The sequence below is a fragment of the Leptodactylus fuscus genome, chromosome 6, assembly GCF_031893055.1.
Source record: "Leptodactylus fuscus isolate aLepFus1 chromosome 6, aLepFus1.hap2, whole genome shotgun sequence".
NCBI classification, from domain to species: domain Eukaryota; kingdom Metazoa; phylum Chordata; class Amphibia; order Anura; family Leptodactylidae; genus Leptodactylus; species Leptodactylus fuscus.
In genome coordinates this window covers 169,472,744-169,490,837 of record NC_134270.1, presented here as the reverse complement: position 1 = coordinate 169,490,837, position 18,094 = coordinate 169,472,744, and the positions used below count along the sequence as shown (strand labels likewise).

The window sequence follows — 18,094 nt, the reverse complement described above, 5'->3', positions numbered from 1 at the left end:
CTATGGTCACACCAACACTTCAGGGATTCCATCTCAGAATCCATCCAGAATCTCCACATTTTTTGGGTCTAAACTGGAAACCCGGCGGATCCCATTGTTGTCTATGGAGTCTGTGGGTTTCTGCAGGTAACCACTTTCTAAGCGGATTGGGTTTCCTTTTTTCGGGTCTCTAAGTGGACTCGAGGAAAGGAAAGCCAAGCTCGGATGTGAACCTAGAGTAAGAACATAAAACTGCTATGTACAGGTATATATAATACTACCACTTAGTGCCTAAATAATGATACTATGCAGTAACCACATGAAAATAGTGTAATATTGGCTTATGAATGAGCACAATGTACAAGTATATAGGGGTTTACTGAGCTCCCTCTAGTGGTAGTGGCAGGCAGACAGAATCTTGGCATTGTACTCCATGCCTGTGCGTGGCATGACAAAAACTTTAAGAATATATTAAGAAATGATGACATATATAGGACGTCTTCAGTCACATATAATATAATGTGATAGGATATGATATAATTAGGGTTGAGCGATCGGGATCGGAAGAGATCGGATTCTGATCGGCGATCGAGTAAATTTCACGATCACAATCGGAATTCCGATCCCGATCTTTTCTGGCGGGATCGAGGTCAGAGGTTATCTCAAGATCGGCTCAACCCTATTCATGTATATATCAATAATAGGGTTGAGCGATCGGGAAAAATCGGATCCTGATCGGTGATCGAGCGAATTTCACGATCAGGATCGGCTGGAAAATGATCGGAAATCGGATTTTAAAATCGATCCTGAAATCTCAAGATCAGCTCAGCCCTAGATATAGTATAATATAATTTGGGTGAGGGGGTTAATGGGTGATAACTCTGTGTATGAGCAGTGTATACAGATTACAGGGCAGTTGTCATGCAGGTGTCAGTAACGTCCCGTGTGTCTCGCCGCCTGCCCGTGGAGATTTCCGCCTGTGAATAGATAGCATTGTTTATGTGATGACGACTCGCTCGGCAGGTAGGGTTAGTCTCACTTTCAGCTAAGAAAAGGTTTCGCCGAGAGCAGATCTGCGTGTGTGTCATTGGCCCAGTGACCGGGAACCTCACCCCAGTGTTATTGTACACAAAACCATATCCTCTATGATTTGTACTGCGCTGCGGAATATGCTGAGGCTATACAAATAAAAATTATTTTAATTATTATGACTGATACATTGTAACAATCTATTAGGACAGGGTAGATCTGGGCTGCTCCTGTACTTACATCACAGAGGGTTGTCTAGACTGGAATCAATTGTAACAAACCCTCAGGTGTGAGAAGTATTAGGCCGGGTTCAAACGGGGTTTTTGGGGCCAGATTTTGACGCAGAATCCGTGTCAGAATCCTGCTCAAAAAACTGCCGCCCATTGAAATCAATGAGAGCTGGTCATTTCCTTTTTCCGCGAGCGGGAACGACGTGCCCTTTCTTCAGGTGGATTCCGTGGCTCATTCAGCCGGACGTCCGCCTTGTGATACCTCCCTCCCAACTAGGCCCATTCATTTGGGCCTAATCTGGAGTGGATATGCTGGTTCTGGTGACACTAACCTATCTATCTGCAGGGCTGGGGTGATATACTGGGGTCTGGTGACAGTAACCTATCTATCTGCAGGGCTGGGGTGATATGCTGGTTCTGGTGACAGTAACCTATCTATCTGCAGGGCTGGGGTGATATACTGGGGTCTGGTGACAGTAACCTATCTATCTGCAGGGCTGGGGTGATATACTGGGGTCTGGTGACAGTAACCTATCTATCTGCAGGGCTGGGGTGATATACTGGGGTCTGGTGACAGTAACCTATCTATCTGCAGGGCTGGGGTGATATGCTGGTTCTGGTGACAGTAACCTATCTATCTGCAGGGCTGGGGTGATATACTGGGGTCTGGTGACAGTAACCTATCTATCTGCAGGGCTGGGGTGATATGCTGGTTCTGGTGACACTAACCTATCTATCTGCAGGGCTGGGGTGATATGCTGGTTCTGGTGACAGTAACCTATCTATCTGCAGGGCTGGGGTGATATGCTGGTCTGGTAACACTAACCTATCTATCTGCAGGGCTGGGGTGATATACTGGTTCTGGTGACACTAACCTATCTATCTGCAGGGCTGGGGTGATATTCTGGGGTCTGGTGACAGTAACCTATCTATCTGCAGGGCTGGGGTCATATTCTGGGGTCTGGTGACAGTAACCTATCTATCTGCAGGACTGGGGTGATATGCTGGGTCTGGTGACAGTAACCTATCTATCTGCAGGACTGGGGTGATATACTGGGGTCTGGTGACAGTAACCTATCTATCTGCAGGGCTGGGGTGATATGCTGGTTCTGGTGACCCTAACCTATCTATCTGCAGGGCTGGGGTGATATGCTGTTTCTGGTGACAGTAACCTATCTATCTGCAGGGCTGGGGTGATATGCTGGTTCTGGTGACACTAACCTATCTATCTGCAGTACTGGGGTGATATGCTGGTTCTGGTGACAGTAACCTATCCATCTGCAGGGCTGGGGTGATATGCTGGTTCTGGTGACAGTAACCTATCTATCTGCAGGGCTGGGGTGATATACTGGTAATGCTGACAGTAACCTATCTATCTGCAGGGCTGGGGTGATATGCTGGTTCTGGTGACAGTAACCTATCTATCTGCAGGGCTGGGGTGATATGCTGGTTCTGGTGACAGTAACCTATCTATCTGCAGGGCTGGGGTGATATGCTGGGTCTGGTGACACTAACCTATCTATCTGCAGGGCTGGGGTGATATGCTGGGTCTGGTGACACTAACCTATCTATCTGCAGGGCTGGGGTGATATGCTGTTTCTGGTGACAGTAACCTATCTATCTGCAGGGCTGGGGTGATATGCTGGTTCTGGTGACACTAACCTATCTATCTGCAGTACTGGGGTGATATGCTGGTTCTGGTGACAGTAACCTATCTATCTGCAGGGCTGGGGTGATATGCTGGTTCTGGTGACAGTAACCTATCTATCTGCAGGGCTGGGGTGATATACTGGTTCTGGTGACACTAACCTATCTATCTGCAGGGCTGGGGTGATATGCTGGTTCTGGTAACACACTCCCTTTAATATGATGTTATTTAGATTCTACTTTCCAGGAAGTCTCTCTACAAACATCAGATGTGTCCAGAAGAATCTGTCATCTGCCGCATCCAGGAGGAAACATTTGCTCCGTGATATGACAGATAATTAATGAGCTGGGACTCGGAGAGCGCTGCTCCGCGTGCCAGGAACGTCAGCTTCTCATAACGACACGCCGCTCATCAGCAGTCACAGGGATCGCAACGAATGACAATGACTAGTACATTGTATCACTGCTGGTGACTACTGTCCATATCGCAGGGATCCAGAACAGTAGGCTCCTCCCGTTAGCAATAGGAGGGCAGGACAAACAGACACTGGGCCATACGGTAGTCACCAGTATCAGAACATATTAGTCCCAAACCCCTTTAGGGTAAGACCCCATGTAGCAGGCCGCAATTTGATTCGCTGACAATGTTGCTGGGAGTAATAAGAAAGTGATACAATGGTTAATATTTCTGTCTAGGACTCTGGAAAATCCCTTTAAGGCAAAGCTTCCTCCTATGACGCTGCTTCCTGCTTGTGTAATGGCAGTCAGACAGGTAGAGACGGCGCAGGACATGTCACTTTATGAGACTTGCGCCACCGGGACTCCGCATGGCATGGGGATAGTGGCTGCGGGGGTTAAAAACGAAAGTAAATACAGTGCTAGAAAGAGCGGCCATATTCCTAGTGCTGGAGCCAGCAGGTCATCTAAGGGTTAATGCCGATCCCAGTAAGGACTGGGATCGTGTGGGCGGCACTGGCTGATTCACTATTACTACAGATAAGTCGCTGCTGCCGATCACACTCCTTATGTTTCATCATCTAGGCATGTGAAGAAAAAATTAGATCTGATACTTTGTATTTCTGCTTGTAGGGTTTTCAGGCCTTAAAGAGATAGTCCAGGGTATAGGTGCTGTGACTTTTTTAATAGAAAGGTTGGTTTTCCCCCATGATTCCCTGCACAGCACAGATAACCATAGTCCCTACAGTAGGGATCACAGGTGTAGTGACTTAAACTGCCATCAGGGGGAGGCAGTAAATCCACTTCCTCCCTCTGCAACATCACGCAACGTAGAATAGTATACAGCACCCAAATTACATGACCACCTAATGCCAAGGTATAGATCTCATATAATACCAATATACAAGGACTACACAAGACCATACATAAAGCATGGCACCCAGATCCAGGGGACAGTCCCTGATTTCAGGCAGTGTCCCACTTTCCCGACTCTATCTGGAGGCATAATACTGGGTGGGAGCACTAAGGGCCATTGTACTGTAAAGGGGGTATTATACTAGGTGGAGGAAATCAAGGGGGCATTAGACAGTGTGGGGGCCAACTAAGGGCTGTTCTAATGTAAAAGGTGTATTATACTGTATAGAGGCTGATAGTGGGCATTATACTGTGGGGAGGCACAAAAGGGGCATTATACTGTCTAGAGGAAAAGAATGGGGCATTGGTGTGGGTACTAAGAAACATTCTACTATAAAGGTTGCTTTATAATGTGTGAGGGGCACTCAGGGGGTATTATATTGTGTGAAGGGCACTAAGGGGGCATTATATTGTGTGAAGGGCACTAGGGGGCATTATATTGTGTGAAGGGCACTAGGGGGCATTATATTGTGTGAAGGGCACTAAGAGGGCATTATATTGTGTGAAGGGCACTAAGGGGCATTATATTGTATGAAGGGCACTAGGGGGCATTATATTGTGTGAAGGGCACTAAGAGGGCATTATATTGTGTGAAGGGCACTAAGGGGCATTATATTGTATGAAGGGCACTAGGGGGGCATTATATTGTGTGAGGAGCACTAGGGGGCATTATATTGTGTGAAGGGCACTAGGGGGCATTATATTGTGTGAAGGGCACTAGGGGGTATTATATTATGTGAAGGGCACTAGGGGGCATTACATTGTGTGAAGGGCACTAGGGGGTATTATATTATGTGAAGGGCACTAGGGGGTATTATATTATGTGAAGAGCACTAGGGGGCATTATATTGTGTGAAGGGCACTAGGGGGCATTATATTGTGTGAGGAGCACTAGGGGGCATTATATTGTGTGAAGGGCACTAGGGGGTATTATATTGTGTGAAGGGCACTAGGGGGCATTATATTGTGTGAAGGGCACTAGGGGGTATTATATTATGTGAAGGGCACTAGGGGCCATTATATTGTGTGAAGGGCGCTAGGGGGCATTATATTGTGTGAAGGGCACTAAGAGGGCATTATATTGTGTGAAGGGCACTAAGGGGCATTATATTGTATGAAGGGCACTAGGGGGGCATTATATTGTGTGAGGAGCACTAGGGGGCATTATATTGTGTGAAGGGCACTAGGGGGCATTATATTGTGTGAAGGGCACTAGGGGGTATTATATTATGTGAAGGGCACTAGGGGGCATTACATTGTGTGAAGGGCACTAGGGGGTATTATATTATGTGAAGGGCACTAGGGGGTATTATATTATGTGAAGAGCACTAGGGGGCATTATATTGTGTGAAGGGCACTAGGGGGCATTATATTGTGTGAGGAGCACTAGGGGGCATTATATTGTGTGAAGGGCACTAGGGGGTATTATATTGTGTGAAGGGCACTAGGGGGCATTATATTGTGTGAAGGGCACTAGGGGGTATTATATTATGTGAAGGGCACTAGGGGCCATTATATTGTGTGAAGGGCGCTAGGGGGCATTATATTGTGTGAAGGGCACTAAGAGGGCATTATATTGTGTGAAGGGCACTAAGGGGCATTATATTGTATGAAGGGCACTAGGGGGGCATTATATTGTGTGAGGAGCACTAGGGGGCATTATATTGTGTGAAGGGCACTAGGGGGCATTATATTGTGTGAAGGGCACTAGGGGGTATTATATTATGTGAAGGGCACTAGGGGGCATTACATCGTGTGAAGGGCACTAGGGGGTATTATATTATGTGAAGGGCACTAGGGGGTATTATATTATGTGAAGAGCACTAGGGGGCATTATATTGTGTGAAGGGCACTAGGGGGTATTATATTGTGTGAAGGGCACTAGGGGGTATTATATTATGTGAAGGGCACTAGGGGGCATTATATTGTGTGAAGGGCACTAGGGGGCATTATATTGTGTGAGAAGCACTAGGGGGCATTATATTGTGTGACGGGCACTAGGGGGCATTATATTGTGTGAAGGGCACTAGGGGGCATTATATTGTGTGAAGGGCACTAGGGGGCATAATATTGTGTGAAGGGCACTAGGGGACATTATATTGTGTGACGGCACTAGGGGGTATTATATTATGTGAAGGGCACTAGGGGGCATTATATTATGTGAAGGGCACCAGGGGACATTATATTGTGTGAAGGGCACTAGGGGGCATTATATTGTGTGAAGGAAACTGGGGGGTTGTTATACTGTGTTGGAGTAATGAAGGGGGCATTATAATATATGGGGGCAAAGGAGGTATCATCACGGTGTATTACACAAAGAAGGGTACTTATACTGTGTGGTGGAACACAAGTGCTGGGAGGTGTCCAATGGTCGTGGGCAGGGTTAGGGTGGGGCTTAACACAAATAAATTTGCCGTGGCGTTGTTGCATCTTTTGAAGGTTGGGAAGTTTGTATACAATCATCTAGTAACAGGCAAATGAATGGGGCAGATTTATGATACAGAATGCACCACAATTTTGGCAAAAATGAGCCCCAGCTGTGGAGTATATGCTGTGCCCCACATCTATAATGCATTTTACAGACCTTTTTTGCAGCCCTCAAAAAGGAGGTGTGGTTTAGTATACAAGGGGTGTGGTTTAAAGTGAAGGAGTGGGGTTTAGTATGCAAGGGGTGTGGCTTAAAGGGAAGGAGTGTGGTTTAGTATGCAAGGGGTGTTACTTAAAGGGAAGGTGTGGGGTTTAGTATGCTAGGGGTGTGGCTTAAAGGGAAGGTGTGGGGTTTAGTATGCTAGGGGTGTGGCTTAAAGGGAAGGTGTGGGGTTTAGTATGCTAGGGGTGTGGCTTAAAGGGAAGTAGTGGGGTTTAGTATGCTAGGGGTGTGGCTTAAAGGGAAGGAGTGGGGTTTAGTATGCAAGGGGTGTGGCATAAAGGGAAGGAGTGGGGTTTAGTATGCAAGGGGTGTGGCTTAAAGGGAAGGTGTGGGGTTTAGTATGCTGGGGTGTGGCTTAAAGGGAAGGTGTGGGGTTTAGAAATTGTTACAGAATTAGGAGGAAAGAAGGAGTGGGTTATTGGATTTCAACATGCCTGATCTTTAAGCCATTGTCTGAGGAGTCTAGCAGCAGGTTACTCCTTTCTTATTACTGACAACACATGCACACTCAGCTGTTTGTTTATTGGGGGTCTGGGGGGGGGGCAACAGCTTTCTAATGACATGGCTGCTGGATACCCTCCAACAAGACATCAGATCTTCTGAGACAGAGATCCTATCAGGGGACAAGCACAGCGCCCTATTCTCTATCCAAGTGTCCCCTCATAGGATGGATCACAGGGGGCTCCCAAACTTAACAACCCCAATAATATTACCATTATGTACAATGTCCATGTCAGCACTGATCTGCCCCAGTCAGAGGCCACCAGATTGTCATGAATGCAAAAAATGGAATCTACTAGGAAGAGCCTTCAGCTGGGACCCCTGGAAATCCAGGAGCCCCCTCATCATGGAAACTAAGGAGGAAATGGGGTCTGCAATAATGGTACATGGAGACACAAATAGTACACATATGGGAAGCTTCATTTTTTCTTTCCTCATAAGTTAAAAAATCAAATATAAGCCTTTATAATATAGAAGGGAATAACTAAGTATAAGAAAACTGCAATAATAAGAGAATAGAATAAGATGAAGTGGAAATAATAATAATAATAATAATAATAATAATAATAAATATTAATGCTAAAATAATAAAATAATAATCAATAATAATAATAATAATAATATCAGTATTATAAATAATTAAAGGTGTACATGTGGCAATAATAAATTCTAATATTACTACAACCATAAAACTACTACTAACAAAAATAATAAACCAATAATAATATAATAATAATTATAATAATAATAATAAATATTAATGCTAAAATAATAAAAATAATAATCAATGTTAATAATAATAATAATAATAATAATAATAATAATATAGTAGTACAAATATTAAAGTTATATTGGTAATAATAAATTATAAAAATGAATACTACTACAACTTATAACAAAACTACAATTAACAGAAATAATTATCTAGTAACACTCAGAATAATTAACTTAAAAAAACCTAAGAAATAATAAAAATCACCCAATTTGTAGAAAAAAGATATATAAAAATAAGTAATGATATAACAACAATACACCAATAATACCTAATAATATTACTATGAACGTAACATTATTTTATATTTAGGCTAAGGGTATGTAGAGGAACATGATGCAATAAAATAATAAAATATAATAATAATAATAATAATAATAATAATAATAATAATACAATAGTAATAAAATAATACAAATAATAATAACCTAGTTCTTGTTGTTTGTCATGCAGCACTCACCCCCGTCCGTCCGTCGGTCCGTCAGTCAGGACGGCCTGTCATATCCTCTCCCTGTAGAGATGTGCTGCTGTGTGTGTCATGCCCGCTTATCGCACCGACAGTACCAAGTGATACCACCCTCTGCACAAAACAAAGGACAAATAAGCGGAGAGCTGTAAGGATTGTCCCCCTGGTCCGATCCTCCGGGCCCCTCACAAGCACAGCTTTGTTGAGTTTGCACTTGGTGCCTTTAACCCTTGGCCTGTCCGGCAGTCGATGGGTTATATCTTGGATTCTTCTAGGGACGGTGCAAAATGTGCAAATGGACTGTAATGATAAAAATGTATCAAACAGCCCGGGCGCCGCGCACTATGTGTGTTTACAGTCACAGCATCCAGGACTGTTATAGATTTCTCCTGCCCACTCCATGTGAACACGCACTAAGCCGTTCAGGGTCTGAATCAGACGGGTGACTTGAAGCTTCTGGGCCCCAATCCAAAATCTGTACCAAGGTCCCCACCTACCACATGTACAAGACTGGCGCCTTCTTATATAGCACAGGGAATTTTGGCCTCCTCTGGCATCTAAATGGGTAACAGCCTCTGCACCCCCTATGGCTAGACCCCTGGCCTGGATCATCGGGCACATCACACGTGTCAGTTACCATCTGTAAACCTTATTACCTCGGGAGAGAATCATTTATAACAAATAATAATCACAATTTATAGGTCACAGAGTCGCCCTGACGTGTCCAGCAGGTATACATGAGACCCAGGTGAATATACAGAAATCCCAAACGTTCCTGGAGAGCAATCCTGCAGAGGAGGGGGAAGCGACCAATATAGAACAATACATAGGGTCACCAGTATATAGTCGCTCTCCAGTCGCCCCAGGATTCTCTCTAAATTTTCCAATAGGTAAAGGAGATATCAACCACACTATCTCATCCAAGGCCCCAATAAATGCCCTCCATTTCCCAAAAAGGGCCCTGTAGCAGCAGTTTCCATTTTTTCGACATGCATCAGGTGTTTCATTGATTTACTATGAAAGGCGATGTAAGCAAAGTCGGCAACAACCAATGTTACAGGACGCAACGTTTAGCCGCCAGGCCCTGATTTAGCGTGAGAGGGTCCTGTGTAGTGTAATACTGTATTGTGAGTTCAGTTATTTCTATCTTATACTGTATATCCTCTCTCACAGCAGGCAGTCACAGTTTAAAAGTGAAAGAGACTGCAGTTGCACCCCCTCCTCCCCTCTCACAGCATGCAGTCTCACAATTACACACAGAGAGAGGATGTAGCTGCAATTGTCTCCTTTAACAATATGGTGTCTCACAATTACAGAGAGAGATAGAGAGACTGCAGGTATATCTGACTCCTCCCCTCTCACAGCATGCAGTCTCACAATTACAGAAAGAGAGACTACAGCTATAACCCTCTCCTTCCTGTTCGCAGTATGGGATCTCTAAAAATTACAGAGAGAGAATTAGAGACTGCAGCCGCATTCTCCTCCTCCCATCTCATAGCATACAGTCTCACATTAACAGAGAGAGAGACTGAAGCTGCATCCCCCTCCTCCCCCCTCGCATCATGCAGTTTTATAATTACAAAAAGAGAGAGACCGAAGCTTCAATCTCCTCCTTCAAATATACACTCTCACAATTAAAGAGACTACAGCTTCTACGCCCTTCTCTCCTCTTACAACATGCAGTCTCACAATTAAATAGTAAGAGACTGCAGCTGCAGTCCCCTCTTCCCCAGTCACAATATGCAGTCTCACAATTATAGAAAAAAAGACTGCAGCTGCAACTCTCTCTTCTCCTCCCACAGTACACAGATCCAAAATTACAGAGGGGGAGTGCAATTGTAACCCCCTCCTCCCCACCCACAACATAAAGTCTCACAAGTGCAGGAAGATTGCAGATGCACCTCTTCCTCCCCTCTCACAGCATACAGTCTCACAATTACAGATAGAGAGTCTGCAGTTGCTTCAGGACCCTCCCCTTTATTGTGACCCTTCACCCTTAGTCTATTTGCATGAATTTCATGACAATCTTCTTCTTCTCACGAGGGGTTGAGATACTTGTAGTTTATGATTATTCCATCCTTGTTGCTGTAATAGAAATCAATATGATCTGACTTCCTGCTGAGCTTGTGTAATCTAAAAAAGCAGAGCTGCAGTGTAAAGCATGGTGGGGCAGCCTGAGATTAGAGCAGGTAAGCAGATGTCGCTGGTCAGTGCTGTATCATATGGAAGAAAATACATTTCAATATTCATCCATGGTGGAAACTGGTCGAAGAGGGAGGGGAGAGATAAGACTGCTCTGTCTGCTACAAGGGATGTGATAAAACTTCTACAACTTTGTAACAAACTTTGTTTTTATGATGTTTTTTTTACCAGTTATATCATCTCTTTTTCCTCTCTTTGTAAGGCCCAGTTCGCATCAGAATTCGGGTTTCCACTTGGGGACCCTCGAATGGAAACCTATACGCAGACCCCATAGACTATAATGGGGTCCGTGTGATTTCCGCACGAATCACGCACAGAGAAAAATGCTGCACAGAAGTTTAGTGTATAGTCTATGGGGTCCGCGGCTGTCTGCAGGTAACCGCTGTTTTAGTGGACAGCCCTCCATCGCTCGTGTACCCATACGATGAAGAGTCCAGGGCAAGTGTGATCCTTTTCTGATTATAATGGCGTCCGTCAGGTTTGCACCATGATGTCACGTTATGATACATTTTGCCAGACATGAAGGCACAGCAGACACGTGAATATTACTTGTGTCTAATTATATATCCTGTATAACCAGGCAGATCTGCCTCTCAGGACTCTAGGAAAGCTGACTCACACACTTGGCACTATACACATGAAGCATCACATCATTCCATGATTCCACTGTTGTCCGAACTTCAATGCCTGATGAAGGGGTGACCCCAAACATTGCAATAATACGGTTGGACAAACCCAAGTGTCGTATGTGATGTCAATACCTGATATAAAGATTATTTCGTATGCAGAAGTGCTACCCCGATCTCTCTGCAGGAAAGCTGGGTGACAACCTATGATGGAGGATGAGAACTGTACATACTGGTGACACCGCGGCAGGTTCCTCTGTCCTGGTTGTGTCTGTCACAGCCGGGGCCACACTGCGTAAATCACCTAAACAAAGGGTGGGATTATTTATCTGGGGCCATGAGTCACAACCATTAGTCATTGTGCGGGGACATCATCAATGGACTGTATGATACACACAGCCGGACGCCACAAGGACGCATTGTCCCCCCCCCCCCCCCCGGCCTTCAGTAATGTACTCATCTGGACCAAACATCTCCAGCACTGGATTCATTCTCAATTACATCTACATACATCATACACATCAATCAGTAGCTGGGAAAGCTGGGTGAAAATAGACATGATTGCTATTATTGAAGTGCTTTCTCAGGCTCCTGAATGGCAAACATGTCCAGGTCTATAGTGTTAGACGGGACCCTGGGAAAGGTGAGTGACAACCCATTGTGTACAGGACAAGCGGCTGCAGCATCAGGTTACAGGTGAAGATATTGTTAACCCATGAATAATGAAAATATATTCAGACACGTGATACGACGATGTCATATATGACGCTATTGCAAGTCACATCTCCGTAAGGTCTAGTGCACACAGTGCAGTTATGCTGCATTACGTTGCAAAAGGAAGATCAGATCCAAATGGGAAGAGACATATATATGGATGTGGACAACCAATACAGTAACCGCCGTGTTCAAACCCTGCCCAAAACTGAGGCCCGCACCAAACAAAGCTTAATATTCTGATACAGGGCACCAAAACCCCTGCGCAGACAGAGGAGCCTGTCAGAGCCGTCACCCCTCCTAAACTACAGCACTGGGTAGGGTGAGAAACACGTTGGTAGCCATATCCATTGATGAGCACTGAGGTGTAATAATGCGGTTGTCCAGGAAATACAGACCTGGAAACCAATTTTTATCCAACAAGCAAGTGACAACTGGGCAGTCCCTATCACTGCAAATGCTCCACAATTTCTTCTCCTGTACCTGCGCCTATTCACTTGATTGACAGCCCCTTTACTGTCCATTGGCATTCTCAGCAGTTCTAAATTCTCGCATATGCACCGTGCGGTTGCAGGATGACGCATGCGCTGTACTGGGAGAGTTCTAAAATCTTGTGCATGCATTGTGCAGTTGCAGGATGACGCATGCATTGTACTGGGAGAGTTCTAAATTCTCACGCATGTGCCACACAGTTGCAGGATGACACATGCACTGTACTGGGAGAGTTCTAAAATCTCACACATGAGCCGTGCAGTTGCAGGATGACGCATGCGCTGTACTGGGAGAGTTCTAAAATCTTGTGCATGTGTTGTGCAGTTGCAGGATGACGCATGCCCTGTACTGGGAGAGTTCTAAATTCTCGCGCATGCACCGCACAGTTCCAGGATGATGCATGCGTTGTACTGGGAGAGTTCTAAAATCTTTTGCATGTGCCATGCAGTTGCAGGATTACGCATGCGCTGTACTGGAAGAGTTCTAAAATCTTGCGCATGCACTGCACAGTTGCAGGATGACACATGCAGCATACTGGGAGAGTTCTAAAATCTTCTGCATGTGTTGTGCAGTTGCAGGATGATGCATGCATTGTACTGGGAGAGTTCTAAAATCTTGTGCCTGCGCCGTGCAGTTGCAGGATGACGCATGCACTGTACTGGAAGAGTTCTAAAATCTCACGAATGAGCCATGCAGTTGCAGGATGACGCATGCGCTGTACTGGGAGAGTTCTAAAATCTCACGAATGAGCCATGCAGTTGCAGGATGACGCATGCGCTGTACTGGGAGAGTTCTAAATTCTCACGCATGTGCCACACAGTTGCAGGATGACACATGCACTGTACTGGGAGAGTTCTAAAATCTTGCGCTGTACTTTCCTGACCTGTGCCCATGCACTGCAATGATGTGGATGTGCAAAACGGATGTATTTTTATTGTACAAAACTACCTAAATTTGGTATTGGTGTAATTGTACTGACTGATAGCATAGAATAGAGTTAAAGGGCTTTCCGGAGAACCAAGAGTGTTTTTTATACTGATGCCCTATACACAGGATACACCATAAATACTAGATCAATGGGGGTGTGATACCTGGACCCCCACCGATCATCTATTCCAGTGTCGCAGCCCCAGTGCTATACAGTGGACTGGGCTGCAGTTCTGTGTTTATTTCCTTGAGTTTTTGTCCCTTTCTGCAGAAGTAGCTTTCGGCTGGGGATAAACCTTTCAGCGGAGATAAGCACATATACGTTATGTTCACATCTGCTGTCCATTGTTCTGGTCCGTCAGAGGATCAGTATAACGGACAAAAAGCCCGCTAACAAAAATGCCCAATGCATGGGGGCTGGACGTCTTACAGCCCACTCTATTCTCTTGATCATGTGACCTACCCCGATCTATTCTCGCCGCTTATCCTCGGGGTACTGCACGGTCAGTCACATGACGAAGAGTCGGAGCATTAAAGGGGTAAAAGACATGGCTGTTTTCCTCCTCTCAGCATGTGGTATAAATGATATAGTAACATGGAATGGATCGTGAAATATTTCTGAATTTCCAGTTTTTATTGACCAGAATATACGTTTTTTTTTATCAGATAACACGGCGGGTTGTTTCTTTACAGGGTTGGAGGCAGGTGAGTAATAATGTAAGGAGCAGCAGGAACATCAACAGGCCGAGCACAATGGACTCCAATATAGAGAACTGCTGGGGTGCTGAAGTGTATTGGATACTGGGGAATATCACGTAGAAGCGCCCCGCCAGCCTGCGGCCTATGTAACACTTGTACACGCCCTCATCCGATTTATTGAGGATTGGAATAAACAAGGCTCCGCCTCCGGTCGTCTTATCCAGGACATAGGACGCGTTGTTCATCATTTGCTGCAGGCGTGTAAAAGACGTGTTTTCATGGCTCCAGGACACGGGTCTGTAGATGAAAACATAGAAGGTTGTGTTGCTGTGGGAATCCTAAGTCAGGGTCTCTTCATTTTACATCATTTTTTTTGCCGTTTTGCCCCTTTAAATGGGAATGCCACTTTAATATTGGTGGGTACCAACACAGATCCTGGTATTTGGTGTTGTTACCGAATATCGGGTGCCCATGAACCTCCACCAGTGTTCAGAAGGAATTGGTGATGTGGCTGAATCATCTTAATCTCGGAAGGTTACTATCTACTTACTTACCTGTAGATAGAAGACGATGGACATGTTAACAAGGCATCTGCATGGAGGAAAGTGTGATAGTTGACTATCTCAAGGGTGAGCTCCTCCGTAGATGTGACCTCAGTACAAGGCTCCTTACACATCTCAATCCTCAGCTCTGGCGTGTGGAAAAAATTAATTTCACCATTGTTGGATTGCATAAGTCCACATGGCTGGGGCTCTTCTATATCCGTGGAATTTCTAGTGATCTTCATGTAACAAAACCCAACCTTCTTCCTTTCGCCCAACACCCCACATCGATCACAAGACTGCCAGTCACTCCATAAGGTGAACACCTTCGCCGTGGCCCCTCCACCAAGGTCTATGGTAGTGTTAGGTCTGACTCTATCGCCCAAACTGGCGTGGGAGACGTAAATGTTTTTGGCATCCTGGAAATCAATTTTGTAGTAGGCCAAATGTCTCCCCTCACTCCTACAGGTGTAGATTCCCGTGTCCTGCACTTTTGGGTACAGGAGTTTGAGGTTTCCAGAAACCATCTGAGATCTTGACATCAAACCCAGGACCGTCAAGTTTTCTTGATTGTTGAGATCTTCATCTTGGGGGATCAAACCGTTACTTTGTATGAAAGTCAGCGGCCTTGCGTGGGGTTGGGAGATGTCGAGGTATTGCCAATACACAGCAGCATGTTCACATTTTAGAGTGACGGAGTTCTCAGAGGCCAAAGCCATTGTACAAGGTCGATAAGCCGGACAGGACACGGTCGCAGAGTCTTCACCATTGGCAGATGTGGTCTGATGAAACAGGAGCCACATAAATAAAAAGAAGGACACCGGATACATTGATTTAGCTGGTAATGGCCTGCAATGTGTTCTGAACTGTCCGCTCTACTGGCAACAACGTGGAATCCTTGAGTCATAGACGCCAGTATTCCATCAGAACGTTGGCTGGGCCGAGCTTCTCCCATCAGGCCTTGGCACAGACATTGTATTCTATCTATGTCCAGAAGATTTTATGCCTGTTATAAGTAATGGGTGGTTCATATGCTTGGATCATTAAAATGAGAGACCCCAGTGCATACGTGGAAAGCTACAGCGAGCACCCATAGGGTTTGGGTCATATCAGCCAAATATTCACTGTGTCTCCCTATACCACTCCATGGGAAGTATGGAAACAGCCAAATGAGCATACTAAGCCATTTATGCATGTTACATACAGTGCATGTTACGCCACCACCCCATACAACAACTCAGCACCAAATCAAAGAGTCCCTTGTTCTAAAAATTGGCAAATGGGTTATAAATATTATTGGTGGAATCCCCCTTTAAGAGGTGTACACATACAGAACCCTATTCCTTCCTCTACTTATTGTACCAAAACCACTTACAATATGCCCAAGATCCTCATTTCTTGGAGAGTGGAGAGTATCTCTTACTATGGACCTGCCCTACAATATACCGACAACGCCCTGATGTGTATTAGCGCTATGTATTACTTCATGTCCCCTATGGTGTTGCTTCAGAGAAACTGAATACTTACCGCCAGGTGTCCCCACAAATTTCTCCCTGATCGCGTCAGGGGGACACGTTGTAACCGGCATATTGTCCAGGGGTTCTCCTATCAAGTAGGGATTGTCCAGAGTGGAGAATCCCTTTAAGGCAGCCAGTATTCTCCAGACAATATCTTATTTATGAACAGGGGTATGGAGATGGCGTTGGAGTTGGGACCAATTTTAGGTGGAGTCATAAAAAAGTTGCCAGCTCAAGCTCAAAATAAAATGATTAATTATTTGATTATCTAATACAATTATTGGAATTACTTAATAAATTAGATACATATTTACTTTCATAGGAATCAATCACTGGCTTTTTAATGAATTAGAGGATCTTTACGGCCTCTGTCTGGCTACATCAGCCATTTATGAAGGTGTCAGGGCAGGAGTTGGAGTTGGGCTGTGGAAAAATAGAAGAGTTGGAGTTGATGGTTTGTCCTGTGGACTCCGCAGTCTTGATTCCTGGGCCACTGCATGTGGGTCCTCCTTTATTGGCAGCGGCATAAGCTAAGTAAGACTCAGGATTAGGCACTGGGCGCCACAAGCAGCTTTGTACTTTCTGTTTTAATTACTTAGGAGTGAAATTTCAGAGTGCGTCATTGTGCCAAGTCTGAGGCTTAAAGGAACCCGTCAGAGTGATCTGAGACACTAAACCACTCACGGGACCTTATGGACCTTAGTGTCACCCTGTTGTAAAGCCATCGGTGCCCACCCTAAAAATAAATACCTTTATACTCACCCTGTAGCTGTACTCTCTGCACCGGCGCAGCTCTTCAACGAAGCCGGAAGAGTACATCTCATCTTCAATGCGAATGAGACGGACTTGGGGCGTATGCGCAATGTATGTCCCTGGATTCACTGAAGAAGTGCGCATGCGCAGGGAGCAGCGGAGAGTCAACGGACACATCTCTAGGTAAGTATAAAGGTATGGTCTTTAAATACGGGCACAGATGTCATTACAATAGGGTGATCTGGGACACTAAACCCGCTGTCTATAAGGACTTGTGCCCCAAATCGACCAGACAGGTTTTCTTTAAAGGGATTCTACCATTAAAACCTCTTTTTTTGTGGATAAGACGTAGGAATAGTCTTTAGAAAGGCTATTCGTCTCTTACCTTTAGATGTGATCTCTGCCGCGCCATTCCTTATAAATACCGGTTTTTACCGGTATGTAAATTAGTTCTATCACAGCGATGGGGGCGGGCCCTAGCACTGAAAATGCAATGGGGGCGTCCCCACTGCTGCTCGAGAACACGATCCTGCGACGCCTCTATCTTCGGCTGGATCCTCCCCTTCTCTGTCTTCTTCCTCCTGCGTCACCTCCGACGCCTGCGCAGTTGGCTCTGCCAGTGAGACACTAGTAGAACCGACTGCGCATGCCGGCCGGCGGCCATTTTTGGGAGGCCGCTCTTTCTATTGTAGACTGAAACGGGCGATGGGAAAAGTCCTTTGTACAGAATTTTTCTCTCCGCCAATTTCTGGCGGTTTCTGCGGCGGAGTCTGCTGTGGTAACACACAGAGGACCCCTTTAACTATAATGGGGTCCATCAGATGTCCATTGTTGTAAAACGTAACCCGACTTCTTCAGATGGACGCAGATGTGAAGACACATCAGCACCACAAGTATTTCTCCAGCCTGAATGTTACAATGTATCTATTTGGATTCCAGATTAGTTTATAGAGCGTTGTCTACACTGGATACAATTG

At 45.2% G+C, this 18,094-nt stretch overlaps 1 protein-coding gene across 1 annotated transcript; it reads right to left on the bottom strand.

The window, feature by feature from the left end:
• Nucleotides 1–14,268: 14,268 nt before the first annotated feature.
• FAM187B (family with sequence similarity 187 member B) lies at nucleotides 14,269–17,294 on the bottom strand. Its single transcript, XM_075278095.1, has 3 exons — nucleotides 17,127–17,294; nucleotides 14,860–15,629; nucleotides 14,269–14,602 (listed from the first exon to the last, which is right to left on the bottom strand). Exons 1-3 carry the CDS (start codon nucleotides 17,292–17,294, stop codon nucleotides 14,269–14,271), a joined length of 1,272 nt encoding a protein of 423 aa, XP_075134196.1.
• Between the last annotated feature and the right edge of the window lie 800 nt (nucleotides 17,295–18,094).

Bases quoted from the DNA above. Each gene is read 5' to 3' on its own strand.
- FAM187B (XM_075278095.1), bottom strand. From the start codon at position 17,294: ATGTGTCCGTTGACTCTCCGCTGCTCCCTGCGCATGCGCACTTCTTCA. The intron at 15,630-17,126 runs GTGAGTATAAAG...CTGTTTCATCAG, and splicing joins GCAGAGAGTACAGCTACAGG to ACCACATCTGCCAATGGTGA. The intron at 14,603-14,859 runs GTAAGTAAGTAG...TTTCATCTACAG, and splicing joins CCATCGTCTTCTATCTACAG to ACCCGTGTCCTGGAGCCATG.